Source organism: Cnephaeus nilssonii (genome assembly GCF_951640355.1).
Source record: "Cnephaeus nilssonii genome assembly, chromosome: 1".
In the NCBI taxonomy this organism is placed as follows: Eukaryota; Metazoa; Chordata; class Mammalia; order Chiroptera; family Vespertilionidae; genus Cnephaeus; species Cnephaeus nilssonii.
The window spans coordinates 61,431,246-61,446,295 of NC_137072.1; the positions used below are offsets into that span (position 1 = coordinate 61,431,246).

Sequence of the window (15,050 nt, forward strand, 5' to 3'; positions counted from 1 at the left end):
GCTCAGGTAACCAGGGCCGGCCAAGGCTTGCGCTGCTGGCAGTGGCAGCAGCAGAGGTGTGATGGGGGCGTCACCTTCCCCTGATTGCTGGGTCACCTCCCGCCCCTGAGGGCTTCTGGACTGTGAGAGGGGGCAGGCCGAGCTGAGGGACCCCCCATCCAGTGCATGAATTTTCATGCACCGGGCCTCTAGTATAAATATAAGAAGAAATTTCAGGATACTCTACCTCAACTATTACATTTAGCTTTGAGACAGGCAGTAAGCCAGAACAAGCAGAATAGGAAAACTGAGACAGCTGGTTAAATAGCCAACCAGTTTACAGCCATCTAGTAAATCTCAAAATCCTATATTCCAAAACCAGGGACACTTAAGAGTAAATGTTTAGCCCTAGCCAGTTTGGCTCAGTGGATAGAGCATCAGCCTGCAGACTGAAGAGTCCCAGGTTCGATTACGGCCAAGGGCATATGCCAGGATTGTGGACTCGATTCCCAGTAAGAGATGTGCAGGAGGCAGCTGATCCATGATTTTCTCTCATCGTTGTTTCTCTCTCTCTCTCCCGTCCTCTCTGAAATCAATAAAAATATATTTTAAAAAAAGAACACTCTTAAAAAAAAATAGAGTAAATGGTTTACACTTCTCCCCAACTGGAGTATAAATAGCTTAAATTACCCTTACTCCAGGAGAAATCCAGTTAGTACCATTTGTGCCAGCCATACCCAAGGACAGATGAAGTTACGGGAGTGAATTTCATTTTGGTACATCAGCATAAAACTGATGAGTATTTTATTGAGATTCTCCCACAGACCTCCCCAAAATTCCCAGCCTTTCAAAGCCCTCAAAATGAAGGTCCCCAGGGTACTCGCTCTTTCCCCCAGGAGAGCATGCCCGTGCCTTTCCCTTCCCCATCCCCCTCTTCTTCCTCCTCTGTTTCCCCCACAGATAAGCATCTCCTAAACTCTGAAGAACTCCCCAGGACCAGCAACTGGGCCGCTCTCCCAGGCTAATCCCTTGAACCTGTCTCCACGGCCCCCTTTTCTCTGACTTCCAGTGAGCCAAAGCAGACCTGTCTAGGCTCTCCTGTTGCTTCTTTATCCTAAGCCCTTCCTTGTCTCACTGTCCCCAGCTTTAATAAACACACTCTCAAATCACCTGGACTTGTGTTGTGAAATCTTTCCTGCCCGAAGTCAAGAACCCGCACACTACCGGCTAGTCCGCTCCTGGTCACTCCCCTTTCTGGTAACAGCTTTACCATATTAGCATCTAAAGCTACTAATTCTTTAGCATTTGATAAGATTACTGTTATTGTCTTTTAAGATGATATTATAGTCTGTAATAATTGCAGGTTCTGCAAATTCAGTCAGGGAGTGTAATTAAAAAAACACACAAACACACATCATTTCTCGTTGTTAAGAAGAAAGTAAGGTAGATAAAATTTGACACCCTATTCCCTTTTCAAAATAGAGTTTATATTGAGAGCAGTTTTAGGTTCATAGTAAAAATGAGATTTCTCATATACATTCTGTCCCCATGTGCCCTCTGCCCTGTCCCACATATGCACAATCTCCCCAGCTATCAAAATCCCCACACTGGAATGGTAAATTTATGACAACTGATGAACCTACATTGATACATTGTTATCACTCAAAGTCCGGAATTAATATTACAGCTTACTCTGGGTGGTGTACATTCTATCTATGGGTTTAGGTAAATGACTCCTTAAAAACAAGTCAAGAACTTTTAAGAGTTGTAGAGAATTGAAATGGGTGTTATTTTTAGAAGATTAAAGAGAATATTCTAAATGTCCTAAAAATGAATTACACATAGCTTTTCTGTTTTAAAAAAATTGGATGTTTAAACTTTGGTTTCTTATATTTGAATTTTCAACAATTTTTTTTATCTTCACCTGAGGATAATTTTCCATTGATTTTTAGAGAGAGTGGAAGAGAGAGGGAAAGACAAAGAAATGTCGATGTGAGAGAAACACATCAATTGGTTGCCTCCTACACAAGCCCGGACCAGGGCCCAGGGCGGGGAGGAGCCTGCAGTCAAGGTACATGCACTTGACAGGAATCAAACTTGGGACCCCTTGGTCCACAGGCTGACGCTCTATCCACTGAGCCAAGCCAGCTAGGGTGACAATTATTTATTTTTGTATATTAAGAACTAAAGAGACTAACCTTGTTGGCTGTGTGACCATGGTGAGTTATTTTCTGAACCTATTTCTTAGCTGTAAAAGGGAGGTAAAAATGTTCATAATATGTGAAATAATTTCATAAACAGTAAGCACTGTAATATTCATTGATAGCATTAGTCACATGCTGTTTTTTCAAATGCTGCTAGTATAGTTTATTTTCCGTGAATACAGGTTATGTAAATACCGTTAAAACTTTTTTTTTCTAAGGGCTGGTTATACAAGAGAGTTCATTATCTGGTTATGCATAATTCCTGTGAGTCAGAGGTAAAACTATCGAAGAAGGTCAAAGGGACCTTGGGAAAATTTCTGCTTCATCTTGCTGGGTGTGTGTGTGTGTGTGTGTGTGTGTGTGTGTGTGTGTGTGTGTTTTCTGTGTTCATAAATAAAAATTTATTGGAACACAGTTATGCTCATTTATTTGCATATTGTTTAGGGCTGATTTGTATAAACACTAAAGTTAAGTCGCTTTGACAGAAACACCTACCCTGACAGCGTAAGGTATTTATTTGTCTGGCTCTTTTGATAAAAGTTTTGCTGACCTCTGCTGTAATTGAACATTATAAAGAAGAAATTAAAAAAAAAAATAAATTTCATACCTTTAGTGAGATGGCAAGATCACTTCTCCTAGCAATCTTTCCAGATAAAAATCTGCAGCATTTGCAAGTTAATAATCTATGAAACCTTTTTACTGCTTCCAACAATAGCAGTTACCTACACCCACACACACCTTTCAGTGTTCAAAACCAGACCTGGTTGAGCCACACATTTTCTAGTCTGGTGAGCTGGGGTCCCATGTTCCCAGGAAACACATTGGATGATATTTCTGCCACTGTCTCTATGGCCAGGGCTTTGACATAGGCCACACCCATTCTCCAACACACAATATCACATCTTTTCCAAGTTGTTTAGGGACATAATAGTTCTATTTATAGAACTGAATGGGTAAGAACAATGTAGGGAGGGCGGAACTATACTTAACTATTTTCTGCAAGAGTTCAAATAGTTAGAAAGCAAACTTCAACCAATATCCTTGATAGCTAGAACCTATGGAGTGATTAATACGTTAAAAAGTGACCCATTTTCTTTTACAAAGTGATGAGTCATAAAAGCACTTTTTAGTAGCATCACTACATTGAATGACAACACATTGCTCTGCAGAATTGTAATGTCATCTTGCTGGTTCTTAACCCGACCTATGGGTATGCCCATAAGTGGTCTTCTAACCTTGGAGTGTAAACTCGGTGTATGTGTGTAGAGCACTTTTCTGGGGAGAAGACTCACAGCTTTCACCATGCTCAAAAGGGGTTTACTAGTATGACCATCCTCCCCCTAGAGGTTCTAGGAACCATTAGTTTCAGTTATTTAGGCAGGGTTTTTGTTTGTTTATTTTTACTAGATATTTTGCAGATTATTTTTAACATTAGTTTTCTGAGAAAAGAAAGTGAACAGGTAATTTTTGAAGCACCATGAGTGCCTGTTTTCTACCAGAGGTTGATATTTATGATATAAATATGATATGGTGTGCTGGCCAGTCCCCTGAATAATAGTGCTACTTCTTAGAGCTGAAGATGACACACCACTGATTCATCCGTGATCATTAGGCAGATACTGTCCACTCCTGCCCCGCCCCCGCCTTGATGGGCAATAGGTTGTATGGCAGAGAACGACACCCTAATACAGTCCAGCATGTTCAGAATATTATTTTGAAATGCTAAAAGATAATTTGGTTCATTTTTTCTAAAAGTTGGACATGTTTTTGTGTGTGTGTTTTTTGTCAACAAAACACCAAATGCTAAAGAAAACTATTTTATCTTCCAAACTAGATGATATTTACATAGTATGTGTGTTGTATAATATTTCTTATATAGCACAGAGTATAAAGTTATAATAAATCCTAATTGATCATTTTGACTTTCAGTATTGCTGGTTAGAAAAGAATATGGAATTTACAATCATCTTATAGTCTTAAATTAGACTATAATTTATAATTTGAATTTATAATATTTAAAAGTTAATCTTCTTTGCATTTGGGGAATTTCAGAATTAGGTTGGAGTGCTAAGCTTGAGTTTATTTTTGTAATAAGAGGTTGAAGTACGCTGTATCAAACTGCCCTGCTTTCCTTGTAAGTGTTAGATTGCTGGGCTATAGGGCTTTATAATGTGAAGCCAACTTCTGTTTCTGGGTCAGTTTCCAGTAACAGTCACAAGGTCTGAAGAGTATGAGGTGGATCAAGTGATGTTATACAAGCTTATGAATGAATCTAACCAGAGTAATGCCTTTTTTTCTCAGATCTTTTTTTTTTTTTCCTTTTCCCCTTTTATATTGGTCAGTTTTTTTCATTTGAAATGTCTTTTCAAAGTTCAAGGTTCTAAATCAATACTTGGGATTTATAAAATAAGGTAACAGAACTATTTTTATCTCAGTAGATTTGTTCTCTATAAAAATAGTCTGAGGCCCCAGCCGGTTTGCCTCAGTGGATAGAGTGTCGGTCTGAGTCCTTTTTAGGTTTTCTGGTGTTTTCTCCCCCCTCACCCCCCGTTTTAATTGATAGTTCTGTTTTGTTCATACAAATGACTTTCACCACATCTTTCTTTGGTTCTTCAAATATCAGTAAAATAGTGTCTTAAATTATTTGTCTAGTGTAAATGTCATTAGTTCTTTTTCAGAGACAGTTTCTTTTTATTTATTTTCCCCCCTAAATGGGCCATACATATCTGTTTCTATGTATGCCTTGTGTTTTATTGCGTTTGAACACTGAACATTTAAATCTAATAATATAAGTCTGAAAATCAGATTCTTCCTTTTTTTAAAGGGTTGCCAGTTTTTGTCATTGTTCTCTCTCTCTCTCTCTCTCTCTCTCTCTCTCTCTCTCTCTCTCTCCCTCCCTCCCTCCCTCCCTCCTTCCCTCCCTCCCCCCCTACCCCCCACCCCCTTTATTATAAGTTATCTATGCTGAAGATCACCCTCAGGTGTAACCTTCAGGTGCTCTCAGTTCTTTTTCAGCCTTTTCCGGGGTGTGTCTAATATTCCTTGTATATGCAGTAGTTGTTTAACATCTTAGTCTTTCATGTCTTGCTCCCTAAAGGAGAAAAGGTATAAAATATAGGGGGGAAAGAACACCAGCCTTTCAAATCCCCTGGAAGTTACTCCAGTTGAGAGAGAAAGGCTTGCAATAGTAGAAGGAGTTGCAGCAAAAATGTCTGCCTATTTTTTATCTGCATCTCTGTGAGCAGAAACAGCATTCAGCAATCAGAGCAGAGACTCCTGATATTTGGAGGACAGGGTCCTTTTGCCCACCATGGCTCCTGCAAATTGTGTGCAAGCTGCTGCTCCTGGAACACATGCATGGATCCCTGCATGTGACTAAGGGTGTGGATAGAAAGCTGCTACTGTACTAAGAGCTGAAATTGACCAACATTAACCATGATTTACCATCCAAGTCTTCCTTGAAAGTTGTCAGCCTTCAAAACTTGAGTTCCAAAATAGTTACACCAGACAGATTCTGCCACTGCAATTGTTGTCTAGGTGGGAAGACAAATTCCTGATGCTTTCTATTTCACCTTCTTCCCAGAATTTTCAAATTAGATTTTTAAAAAATATATATATTTTTATTGACTTCAGAGAGAGGAAGAGAGAGGAGAGAGAGATAGAAACAACAGTGATGAGAGAGAATCATTGATCAGCTACTTCCTGCATGACCCCTACTGGGGATCGAGCCCGCAACCCAGGCTTGTACCCTTGACTGGAATTGAACCCGGGACCTTTCAGTCCACAGGTTGATGCTCTATCCACTGTGCCAAACCAGCTAGGGCTCAAATTAGATTTTAAAGGAGTTTTTTCACTGATACGAAATATAGTTGATACTTCAAAACGTGGTTTTGATCTATGTTGGTCCATTTATATACAAATTTTTGTAGTCAGTCCTTTGTATCCATGGGTTTAACATCTGTGGATTCAGTCAAAACAGTATTTTCTCACCCACCCTGTGTGGTACAGTGGTTGAGCGTCAACCTATGAACCAGGAAGGTCATGGTTCGATTCTTAGGGCACAAACCTGTGTTGTGGGCTCGATCCCCAGTGGGGGGTCGGGCAGGAGGCAGCTAATCAACAATTCTCTCTCATCACTGATGTTTCTATCTCTCACTTTCTCTCCCTTCCTCTCTGAAATCAATAAAAATATATCAAAACAACAACAACAAAACCCCAGTATTTTCTCATTCTCAACCACGGTTTCCTAACTGTGCATTTCCAACTGTGAGTCGAAAATACTTTTGATTTATGGTGGTTTGAATCCATCCTCTGAACAATATTGGTATATAAACAATCTTACTTAACAAAAAATCCAAAACATTGTTCAAGGGTCACCTATATTTTGCTGAGGTACTTCATGTGACATTTAGCATAAGAGCTCCAAAGTTACTTGTTCTTTTTTGATTTATATAGTCTTTTTACATATATAATATTGGTAAACTAGAATTATTATTGTTTTTTTTTCTTTTAGTTTGTTTCTACGTGTGTTTTGTTTATTTTTCAGTGTCAGCAAATTGGACAATGGCATTGAGTGGGTTTTGAAAATGTCTGAAGTTTAGTGGGCCGCATCTACCTTCCGCTTTTGCCCTACCATTTACAAGAGAATAAGTGGGATGTTTGAGAAGACAGCTCTATTAAAAGAATAGTGTTGCAAATGGCTTCAGATTCTATGAATACAAAATGCCTTAGGAATCACTTCCCAAAGGGGAAAAGGCAGCAGCCCCCGCAAACGAAGACCAGATCTTCCATCAGTGATGGCGATGGCGACGACTCCTTCATCTTTGAGGCACAGGAAGCTTGGAAAGACTTTCATGGGTCTCTTCTTCGGTTTTATGAAAATGGAGAGCTCTGTGATGTCACACTAAAGGTCAGACTGTATTTTTTTTTCCTCTCTTTTCCCTGTCTCTTCAGAGTATTATGAAAAACGGGGGTTTCTATAACCATATCAGAAAATTTTTGGTGCTGTACTTATTGTTATAATCAGAATGGTTTTAGTCTCAATCCTTTTGATTGAAGGGGAAGGAACATAATGGAGGATAAATAAAGAGAGATTAGCAAAAGATCAAATTCTCATACTAATTCAATGTTGATAGTCATTGTTTCTTAGTTTAACTTCTGAGAGTTCTGGAATTCTAAAATAACAAATAGTTACTATTAGTAAAATCAACTTGCTATTGACCAGATAAGCTTTTAATTTGTGAACTTAAAAAGTTAATGCATTCACTTACTCTTGATTTTGGTTAGAAGTAGGGAATTCTTGCTTGTTTACTCATTTGCACTGGTGTTTTACTTAAGTTCCTATCCTGGTAATTTAATCTCTACTTCAATACTATTTTCTGTTAAGAGAGATTGTTTATATACAGATAGTGTGTAGAGTCTATTTAGAGTTGGGTGAAAAAGTCTTTAGTAAACTTTGTCTATGTTTTATAGAATCATATCAGTCTGCCTCACAAGACAGTTTTAATAAAACTGGGAAAGTGACCAAGTAGTGGGGAAGAGCCTGTGTTCTCATTGTTTTTCGTTATTCACTTAAGGTACTCTCCTATTCTTATCTCCGTGTAGTACTAAAATTATTTTAGTAATTCGTATCACTAAATGCATCCATACGGCATTTTCCACATAAGATTTGCCACTTTGGGATCTCTTAGATTTTTCTTTCTGTTCCGGATCAGACAGATTCTTTAGTTGTGGGTTGAGGGTATACTTGGAAAACCAGATCGGGGACACTTAGCAAAAGTCTATAACTGAAAGCATAAACTTTGAGTTTCAGGCCCAGAGTGTCCAGGATTATAGTGTTACACTGTGTATACATGATCTATATTTGCTTTACTTAAATTTTTAGTGTCCTTATATATTTCTAGGTTCTAGGATTTTGAAAAGAAAAGCATTATGTAATTCTGCTCTGTGAAATCTAGCAATGCGTATATTTTAATGAAGGAACATTTTGTTCTATATGGTATATTATGCTTTAATTTCACATGATAGTTCTAATTTTCAACCTTAGTATGATATTCAGTTACCTACACTGGCTTTGGCAAAAATAAAAAGTGTAAAATACATTATTTGAATTTAATGAATTACCAATCCAGCATATTAATGTATGAATGGGAAATAAATAGAATATAACGATTTTTAATTTTTTAATTAGTTTTTATTTTATTATTTTTTTACTGTGTAGCCATTTATTTTTTTAATTTTAAATTAAATTTATTGGGATGACATTGGTTGATAGGATTATTTAGGCTTCAAGTGTGTATCTCTGTGATATATGATCTATCTATACATTGCATCATGGGCCCACCACCCAAAGTCAAATCCTTCTTGACCTTGGAAATAAAACACTTTTTTGGCTACTCAAACTCATTAAAATTGGTGAATTATTGAAAAGAGTAGCTATTTGCGTGAAAAGGTTTTATGAAATTACAAGGGATTAAATTGAAAAATTATCCTATATAATAAAAGGGTAATATACAAATCAACCTAACAGCAGAACGACTGGTCGCTATGACATGCACTGAGCAGGCAGGCAGGCAGGCGAGTGGTTGGGGCGATCAGGCAGGCAGGCAGGCAAGCGGTTAGGGATGATCAGGCAGGCAGGCAGAGCAGTTAGGGGCGATCAGGCAAGCAGAGAGGTTAGGGGCAATCAGGCAGGCAGAGCGGTTAGGAGTGATCAGGCAGGCAGGCAGGCAGAGCAGTTAGGGGTGATCAGGCAGGCAGGCAGAGTGGTTGGGGCGATCAGGCAGGCAGGCAGGCAGACAAGCGGTTAGGGATGATCAGGCAGGCAGGCAGAACAGTTAGGGGCGATCAGGTCGGCAGGCAGAATGGTTAGGGATGATCAGGTAAGTAGAGTGGTTAGGGACAGGCAGAGCGGTTAGGGGCAGGCAAAGCAGTTAGGGGCGATCAGGCAGACAGGTAGGCAAGCAGTTAGGAGCCAGCAGTCCCGGATTTCGAGAGGAATTGGGCCTAAACCAGCAGTTGGACATCCCCTGAGGGGTCCCAGATTGCGAGAGTGTGTAGGCCAGGTTGAGGGACCCTCCCTGTCCCACCCCACTGCCCCCCCCCCCGACACAAATTTCGTGCACTGGCCTCTAGTAGTTTATAAGCACATAATGAAAGGAATCTTTGTTACATAGGTGTGTTTTTTCCTCCTCCAGTCTTTAGTTCTTTCTGTTCCACTGTGTGTCTTCTGCACTTTTATTTCAGTCTAGTTCTCAAACATTGACTGTTTAAGTGGCATCATTATAAACATTTTAACCTAATATACTTTAGGTTTTTTTAATGATTTAAAAAATTTTTGAGGTGTTTGTAAAAGATTTTTAACAATCTGTGTTAATGAAATTATATAATTAAAACTTAGAAATGAAGTGAACCTATGTAAAACAACTAGTTTGCAAAAGAATAGTTCACAGGATAGCCAATTTTTAAATAAGTATTAAACATAGCTAAAATCAATTATCAACATACTGAATATTTAAAACATTTATTGTTTTTTAAATTTTTATGAAGGAGGTATTCTCAAACACTGCTGTTGGATAAGTAAATTGGTTCATTTTTTTTTGTGTGTGGACAGTTTGACAGTCTGTATCAAGAGCTTTGAAAAGCGTTCAGTTTTTGATGGCTGATATCAGAACGGTTAAATAAACTGTGTCTTGCATCCACTCTTTAACAGGGGTGGGGAACATCTGGCTCAAGGGGCCATAAGGCCTGCAAAATCATTTGGTCTGGCCCTGTCAAGGCATAGGGGTGAGATAATTAACCTTTTGCACTCGGATGTCGAGTGTGACTGGACACAGTTAGCATCGGTAGCAGCTCGTATGTCGAGCCACACTCGACACGTAGTTTCACCATGGGAGGAAGGGGGATTTTTGTCTATTTTTCCAGTATCTTTTCTTGTTTTCATTAGCATGAAAGGACAAGTAAAATGTAAATGCCGTCTCAACTGATGCCAAAAAAGAAAAAATGAAAAACCGATAACGCATATGAAATTTATTAGGAAACTAGTACATGATCTTGTTGGAGAATTCAGAGATGGTACATTAACTTCCAGGGGTAGATTATTATCCACTAACTTAGAGCAACGTTTAGATGGAAAGCTACATATAATCACACCTCACCCTAACAAAAAACACAAAGATTGTGTTGTTTGTTCTAACAGAAAAATCAAAGGAGGAAGAAGAGAGACGATTTATATTTGTGAAACATGTGAATGTAAACCAGGTCTTCATGTGTGTGAATGTTTCAAGAAATATCACACCATGAAAAATTATAGAGATTAAAATTACTCTTTGAATGTATCAATAATTTGAAATATAAAAAAATCCAAATAAATAAGTTTGTATGAAAAGAAACTCCAGTTTTTTATTCTACTGCCGTGCTTTGTAAAATCTGGGGTATTTAAAAAATTAAATCCCGAGTAGAATAAAGGAATCGAGAAAAAAGCAAGTGAGTGCAAAGGGTTAAATGTTTGACCAAATATAGCAGGCTAATTTTTTTTTAAAGGACTTTAAAGATTTTATTTTATTTTTATTTTTTTATTTTTTTCCCAATTTTTTTTTATTAAGGTATTATATGTGTACATATCTTACCATTGCCCCCCCCCACCCCGCTCCCATATATGCCCTCACCCCCCATAGTTTTGCGTCCATTGGTTATGCTTATATGCATGCATACAAGTCCTTTGATTGATCTCTTATCTTCCCCACCTCTCCCTAACATTCCTAGCAGGCTAATTTTTAAATTGATAATTTTGTATGGCCCAAGAATGATGTTATAAATATCTAAATGGCCCTTGGCAGAAAAAAGGTTCCCCACCCCTGGTTTAGAATAGTGTATAGCCAATGAGAATGAAGCTTACAAAACTTTTCAGAAACTTAGGAAACAAAATTCATGACAACTGAGTTATGTTTCAAAATGCATAGAAAAAAAGTTGGAAGGAAAAATATACTAGAAGGTTAACAGTATTTGTTTACTTAAGAGTAAATTATATTGTACTGGAGGCCCAGTGCACGAAATTTGTGCACAGGTAGGGTCCCTAGGCCTAGCCAGTGATCAGGGCCAATCTGCAGGGCAATTGGGGGCCCCCGCTCCCACCTGCCTTGGCTGGCCTGGTGCCACCCACTCGCCGGCCCCGCCCCCCCCCCCCCCCCCCACTACTGCTGCCGGTCAGGGCCTGTGGGCTGGGGCAGCTCCTGCATTGAGCGTCTGCCCCCTGGTGGTCAGTGTGTGTCATAGCAACCAGTCGTTCCACCATTCAGTCGATTTGCAGTAGGGTTTTATATAGATAGACTAGAGACCCATTGCATGAAATTCATGCACTAGTAGGGTCCCTAGTGGCTGCCGGCTGCCAGCCAGGGCCTCCCTCCCTTTCCACGGCCACCTGCCACCGCCGCTACCACCAGCCAGAGCCTCCCTTCCTTTCCCTGGCCACCTGCTGCCACTGCTGGTTGGGGCCTCCCTCCCTTCCCCGGCCCGGTCCCTGGTCGAACTCCCAGACAAACTCCCGGTAGAGGGGACAATTTGCATACTATGCTTTTATTATATAGAATGAGGGAGGAGAGAGAAAAAGTTGAAAAATAAATGACTTCCTTATGTAAAATAGGTTCATTTTACAAGTCAGATTTGATAGTACTGGAATTTTTTTAAAATATATTTTATTGATTTTTTACAGAGAGGAAGGGAGAGGGATAGAGAGTTAGAAACATCGCTCAGCTGCCTCCTACACATCTCCTACTGGGGATGTGCCCGCAACCAAGGCACATGCCCTTGACCGGAATCGAACCCGGGACCTCTCAGTCCACAGGCCAGCACTCTATCCACTGAGCCAAACTGGAATTTTTGATGTTCTTTGTTTAGTTAATGTTATTTTTATATCATTTTTCATTCATTTTACCTCATAATTCACCAAAAGATCATTTATGTTTTCAGAGTTCTACTTAGTTTTTCTGGTTGGACTTATATGTTGAATCAGCTATTAAAATTAAGGATGCTTGACTTCCCCTGTTTCTCCCTGTGTTGAAAGTGAAGTGCTTGCCCAGCTGGTGTGCCTCAGTGGTTGAGGATTGACTCATGAACCAAGAGGTCACAGGTATGATTCCCAGTCAGGGCATATGTCCAGTTTGTGGGCTCGATTCCCAGTGAGGGGTGTGCAGGAGACAGCTGATTGATGTTTCTCTCTTTCTATCCCTCTCCCTTCTTCTCTCTCTAAAAAAATCAATAAAAAAGATTTTTTAAAAAAGGGAAGTGCTTTCTCAATCTAAAAGCCTTTGTTTCATTGTTTTCTGATCCCTATTGGCTAATCTATGGAAAATTACTTGGTATTGATTTTTTTAAAAATAAGGGAACATTTTATTTTATTATTTTTTCCCAACAATTTCCTTTGTGCAATAGTTGCTTACCCATAACTCTGCTTATTATTACTTTTTAATCGCACAGTTTTTTCCTGTTGATTTTCAGACAGAGTAGAAGGGAGGGAGGAAGCCTCCCACATGCCCCTGACTGGGACTGGGGTACAACCCACAACCAAGGAACATGCCCTTGACCGGTAATTGAACCCTTCACCCTTTGGTCTGAGGGCCAACACTCTAACCACTGAGCAGGGGCAGGGAACATTTTTTTAATGTTGATATTTTACGTATTTCACTAAACTGTAAGCTTGGCATGTTTTTTCCCCTGAGCATCTTGAATTATTTATATGTTCACTGATCTGATAAAAATGAATATAAATTAGAAATTTCACTAGTATCAAAGACACAGAATGTAATATGTACTTATATAATTTAAAATCGTATAGTAATGTCTATATTTTTTAGATTATGTATTTTTCACCCAATTTTAAATATGTAGTCTATAGGCTTTGATTTCTTTTAATTGTAAATTTGTGATTAAATGTTTTTTATGTACCAGAGAAGAAAAATATAGAAATAAACTTTCAAGAATATAATGAAAGTATATAGTGTCAAAGGAGAATTAATGAATAAAAAGACAAATTTTTTATGTTCCTATTTCATACATATTACTTAAAGTTCTTTTTAAAGATAAGATGGGTATTTATTTTAATGGGTACATAGGGGTGTGATTTTGTGTGTATGTGCATTAAATATCCATGTTTTTGTTTATTTGGATCAAGAAGTTAAAATTAAAACAGAGAGACAGAACCTTATTATAAAAACATGAAACTTATGGGCCATTGATTTGTACAGCTTGGGTGAAAAAGCAGTGTTAAAACACTGTTTATCTGGAAATCATAGAACTCTATTTTATAGTATAGTAATGTTATGTAAGAGAATATTGGCAAGTTGTTTAATTGAGCAGATATCATGTGAGATTTACAGATATTTGCCTAAAAACCAAATATCAATGGTGACATGTACAGATAATTTTTAAAAAGGGGATATTTTAAGGCTATTCTGAAAATGTTTGACATCAGATTTTATATCTCATTTTAGGGTTGAAGTGAATTTAAAAACATGCCAAGCTTTCTGCTTTAGTGTAAGATTCAACTTGAGTTTCAATAGAATCTAAATCCTACTTTAATGAATTCTTTTTAAAAATTAAATATAGCATATGTGCCAGAAATGATCATCTGTTCATTGAAATATGTGTTAATTCATTTTTCCTGTAAATCAGTGAAAAAAGTTGGGTGAGGAACATTTATAAGCAAAACTCCTCAGACCTTTTTCTTCAGAATTTGTTACTTAAAAATTAGTTCCCAAATAATGATATACAACTATAAGTGTATTATATAATCAGCTGCTACATGAAAACAGAAAAATTGCTTAAACACTACTATTCTATTACTTGTATTCATTGATTATTCAATATAAAGTGCTGGGAAATTTGGATAGCTACTAGGTTAAAAAGAAGCTATCTGTCTACTCAGTATCCAAAATTTCCAGATGGAAATAAAAGTTGAATTGTGAAACAAAAAAGGTACTAGAAAAAAATGACATGAAGTAAATGTTTATCGAATATTAGAATGACTCCCATTTCAAGCATAGTATGAAAGCAGAAATCATAAAGAAAAGATTGATTTGATTATATAAAAATATATGGGGGAATAAAATTTACAAGTACACTGTAATAAATGAAAGTTTAAAGTATATATAAAACAAATGATTAACACTCTAAATGTATGAGTTCTTACAAGTGAATAAGAAAAACGTCATAGAAAAAAATTGTAGAAGAAATACAACTATTGTAGGTAGATAAAAAATGGACAATTTAGCAGAATGTATCCAAATTTCGTACCTATTCTTTGAAGCAGCATTTCTAGAATTTATCTGCAGGAAATAATAGGGAAAATGGACAAAGATTCAATTACAGCAAAGTTCATTACTATGTCATTTGTAATGGCAAACTATTGCAAGCAATCTAATCTTTAAATAATTAACGTGGTGAGATTTCAGAGTTTTTATTACTTTTATATAAAATTAATGTAATTATTAATTACATTATTTCATTATTTCAAAATAATTTAAGCAGGAAGTGAAAAAACCTCAGTTAAGTCATACTAAATACTACTAAATATTGATTTATTTACTCTGTGCTTCAGTTTCCTCACTGATAAATTGTGGATAATAATAGTATATAATCAAATAAGTCAGTTAATATATGAAAAGTACTTAAAATAGTGCCTGACTTGATGACTTTAGTTAATAATATTAGATGGTATATATATTTGAAAGTTGCTAAGGTCTTCAAACTTATCATCATAAGGGAAGAAAGAATGTAATTATGTGACAATCATTTTATAATACATATATCAAATCATTATATATTTTTTTAAAATATATTTTATTGATTTTTTACAGAGAGGAAGGGAGAGGG

General features: G+C 37.4%; 1 protein-coding gene across 3 annotated transcripts in view; it reads left to right on the forward strand.

Moving 5' to 3' along the window:
- KLHL8 (kelch like family member 8) overlaps positions 1-15,050 on the forward strand; it is a 40,234-nt gene that overhangs the window by 3,084 nt on the left and 22,100 nt on the right. For 2 of the 3 annotated variants that reach the window (XM_079774833.1, XM_079774832.1), the window contains one exon: positions 6,730-7,092. In XM_079774833.1, the coding sequence (XP_079630959.1) occupies positions 6,880-7,092 (213 nt within the window). In that variant the 5' untranslated portion in view covers positions 6,730-6,879. Of the gene's footprint in view, positions 1-6,729; positions 7,093-7,432; positions 7,760-12,149; positions 12,310-15,050 lie in introns of those variants that run through there. The other variant, XM_079774834.1, reaches the window with a different exon arrangement.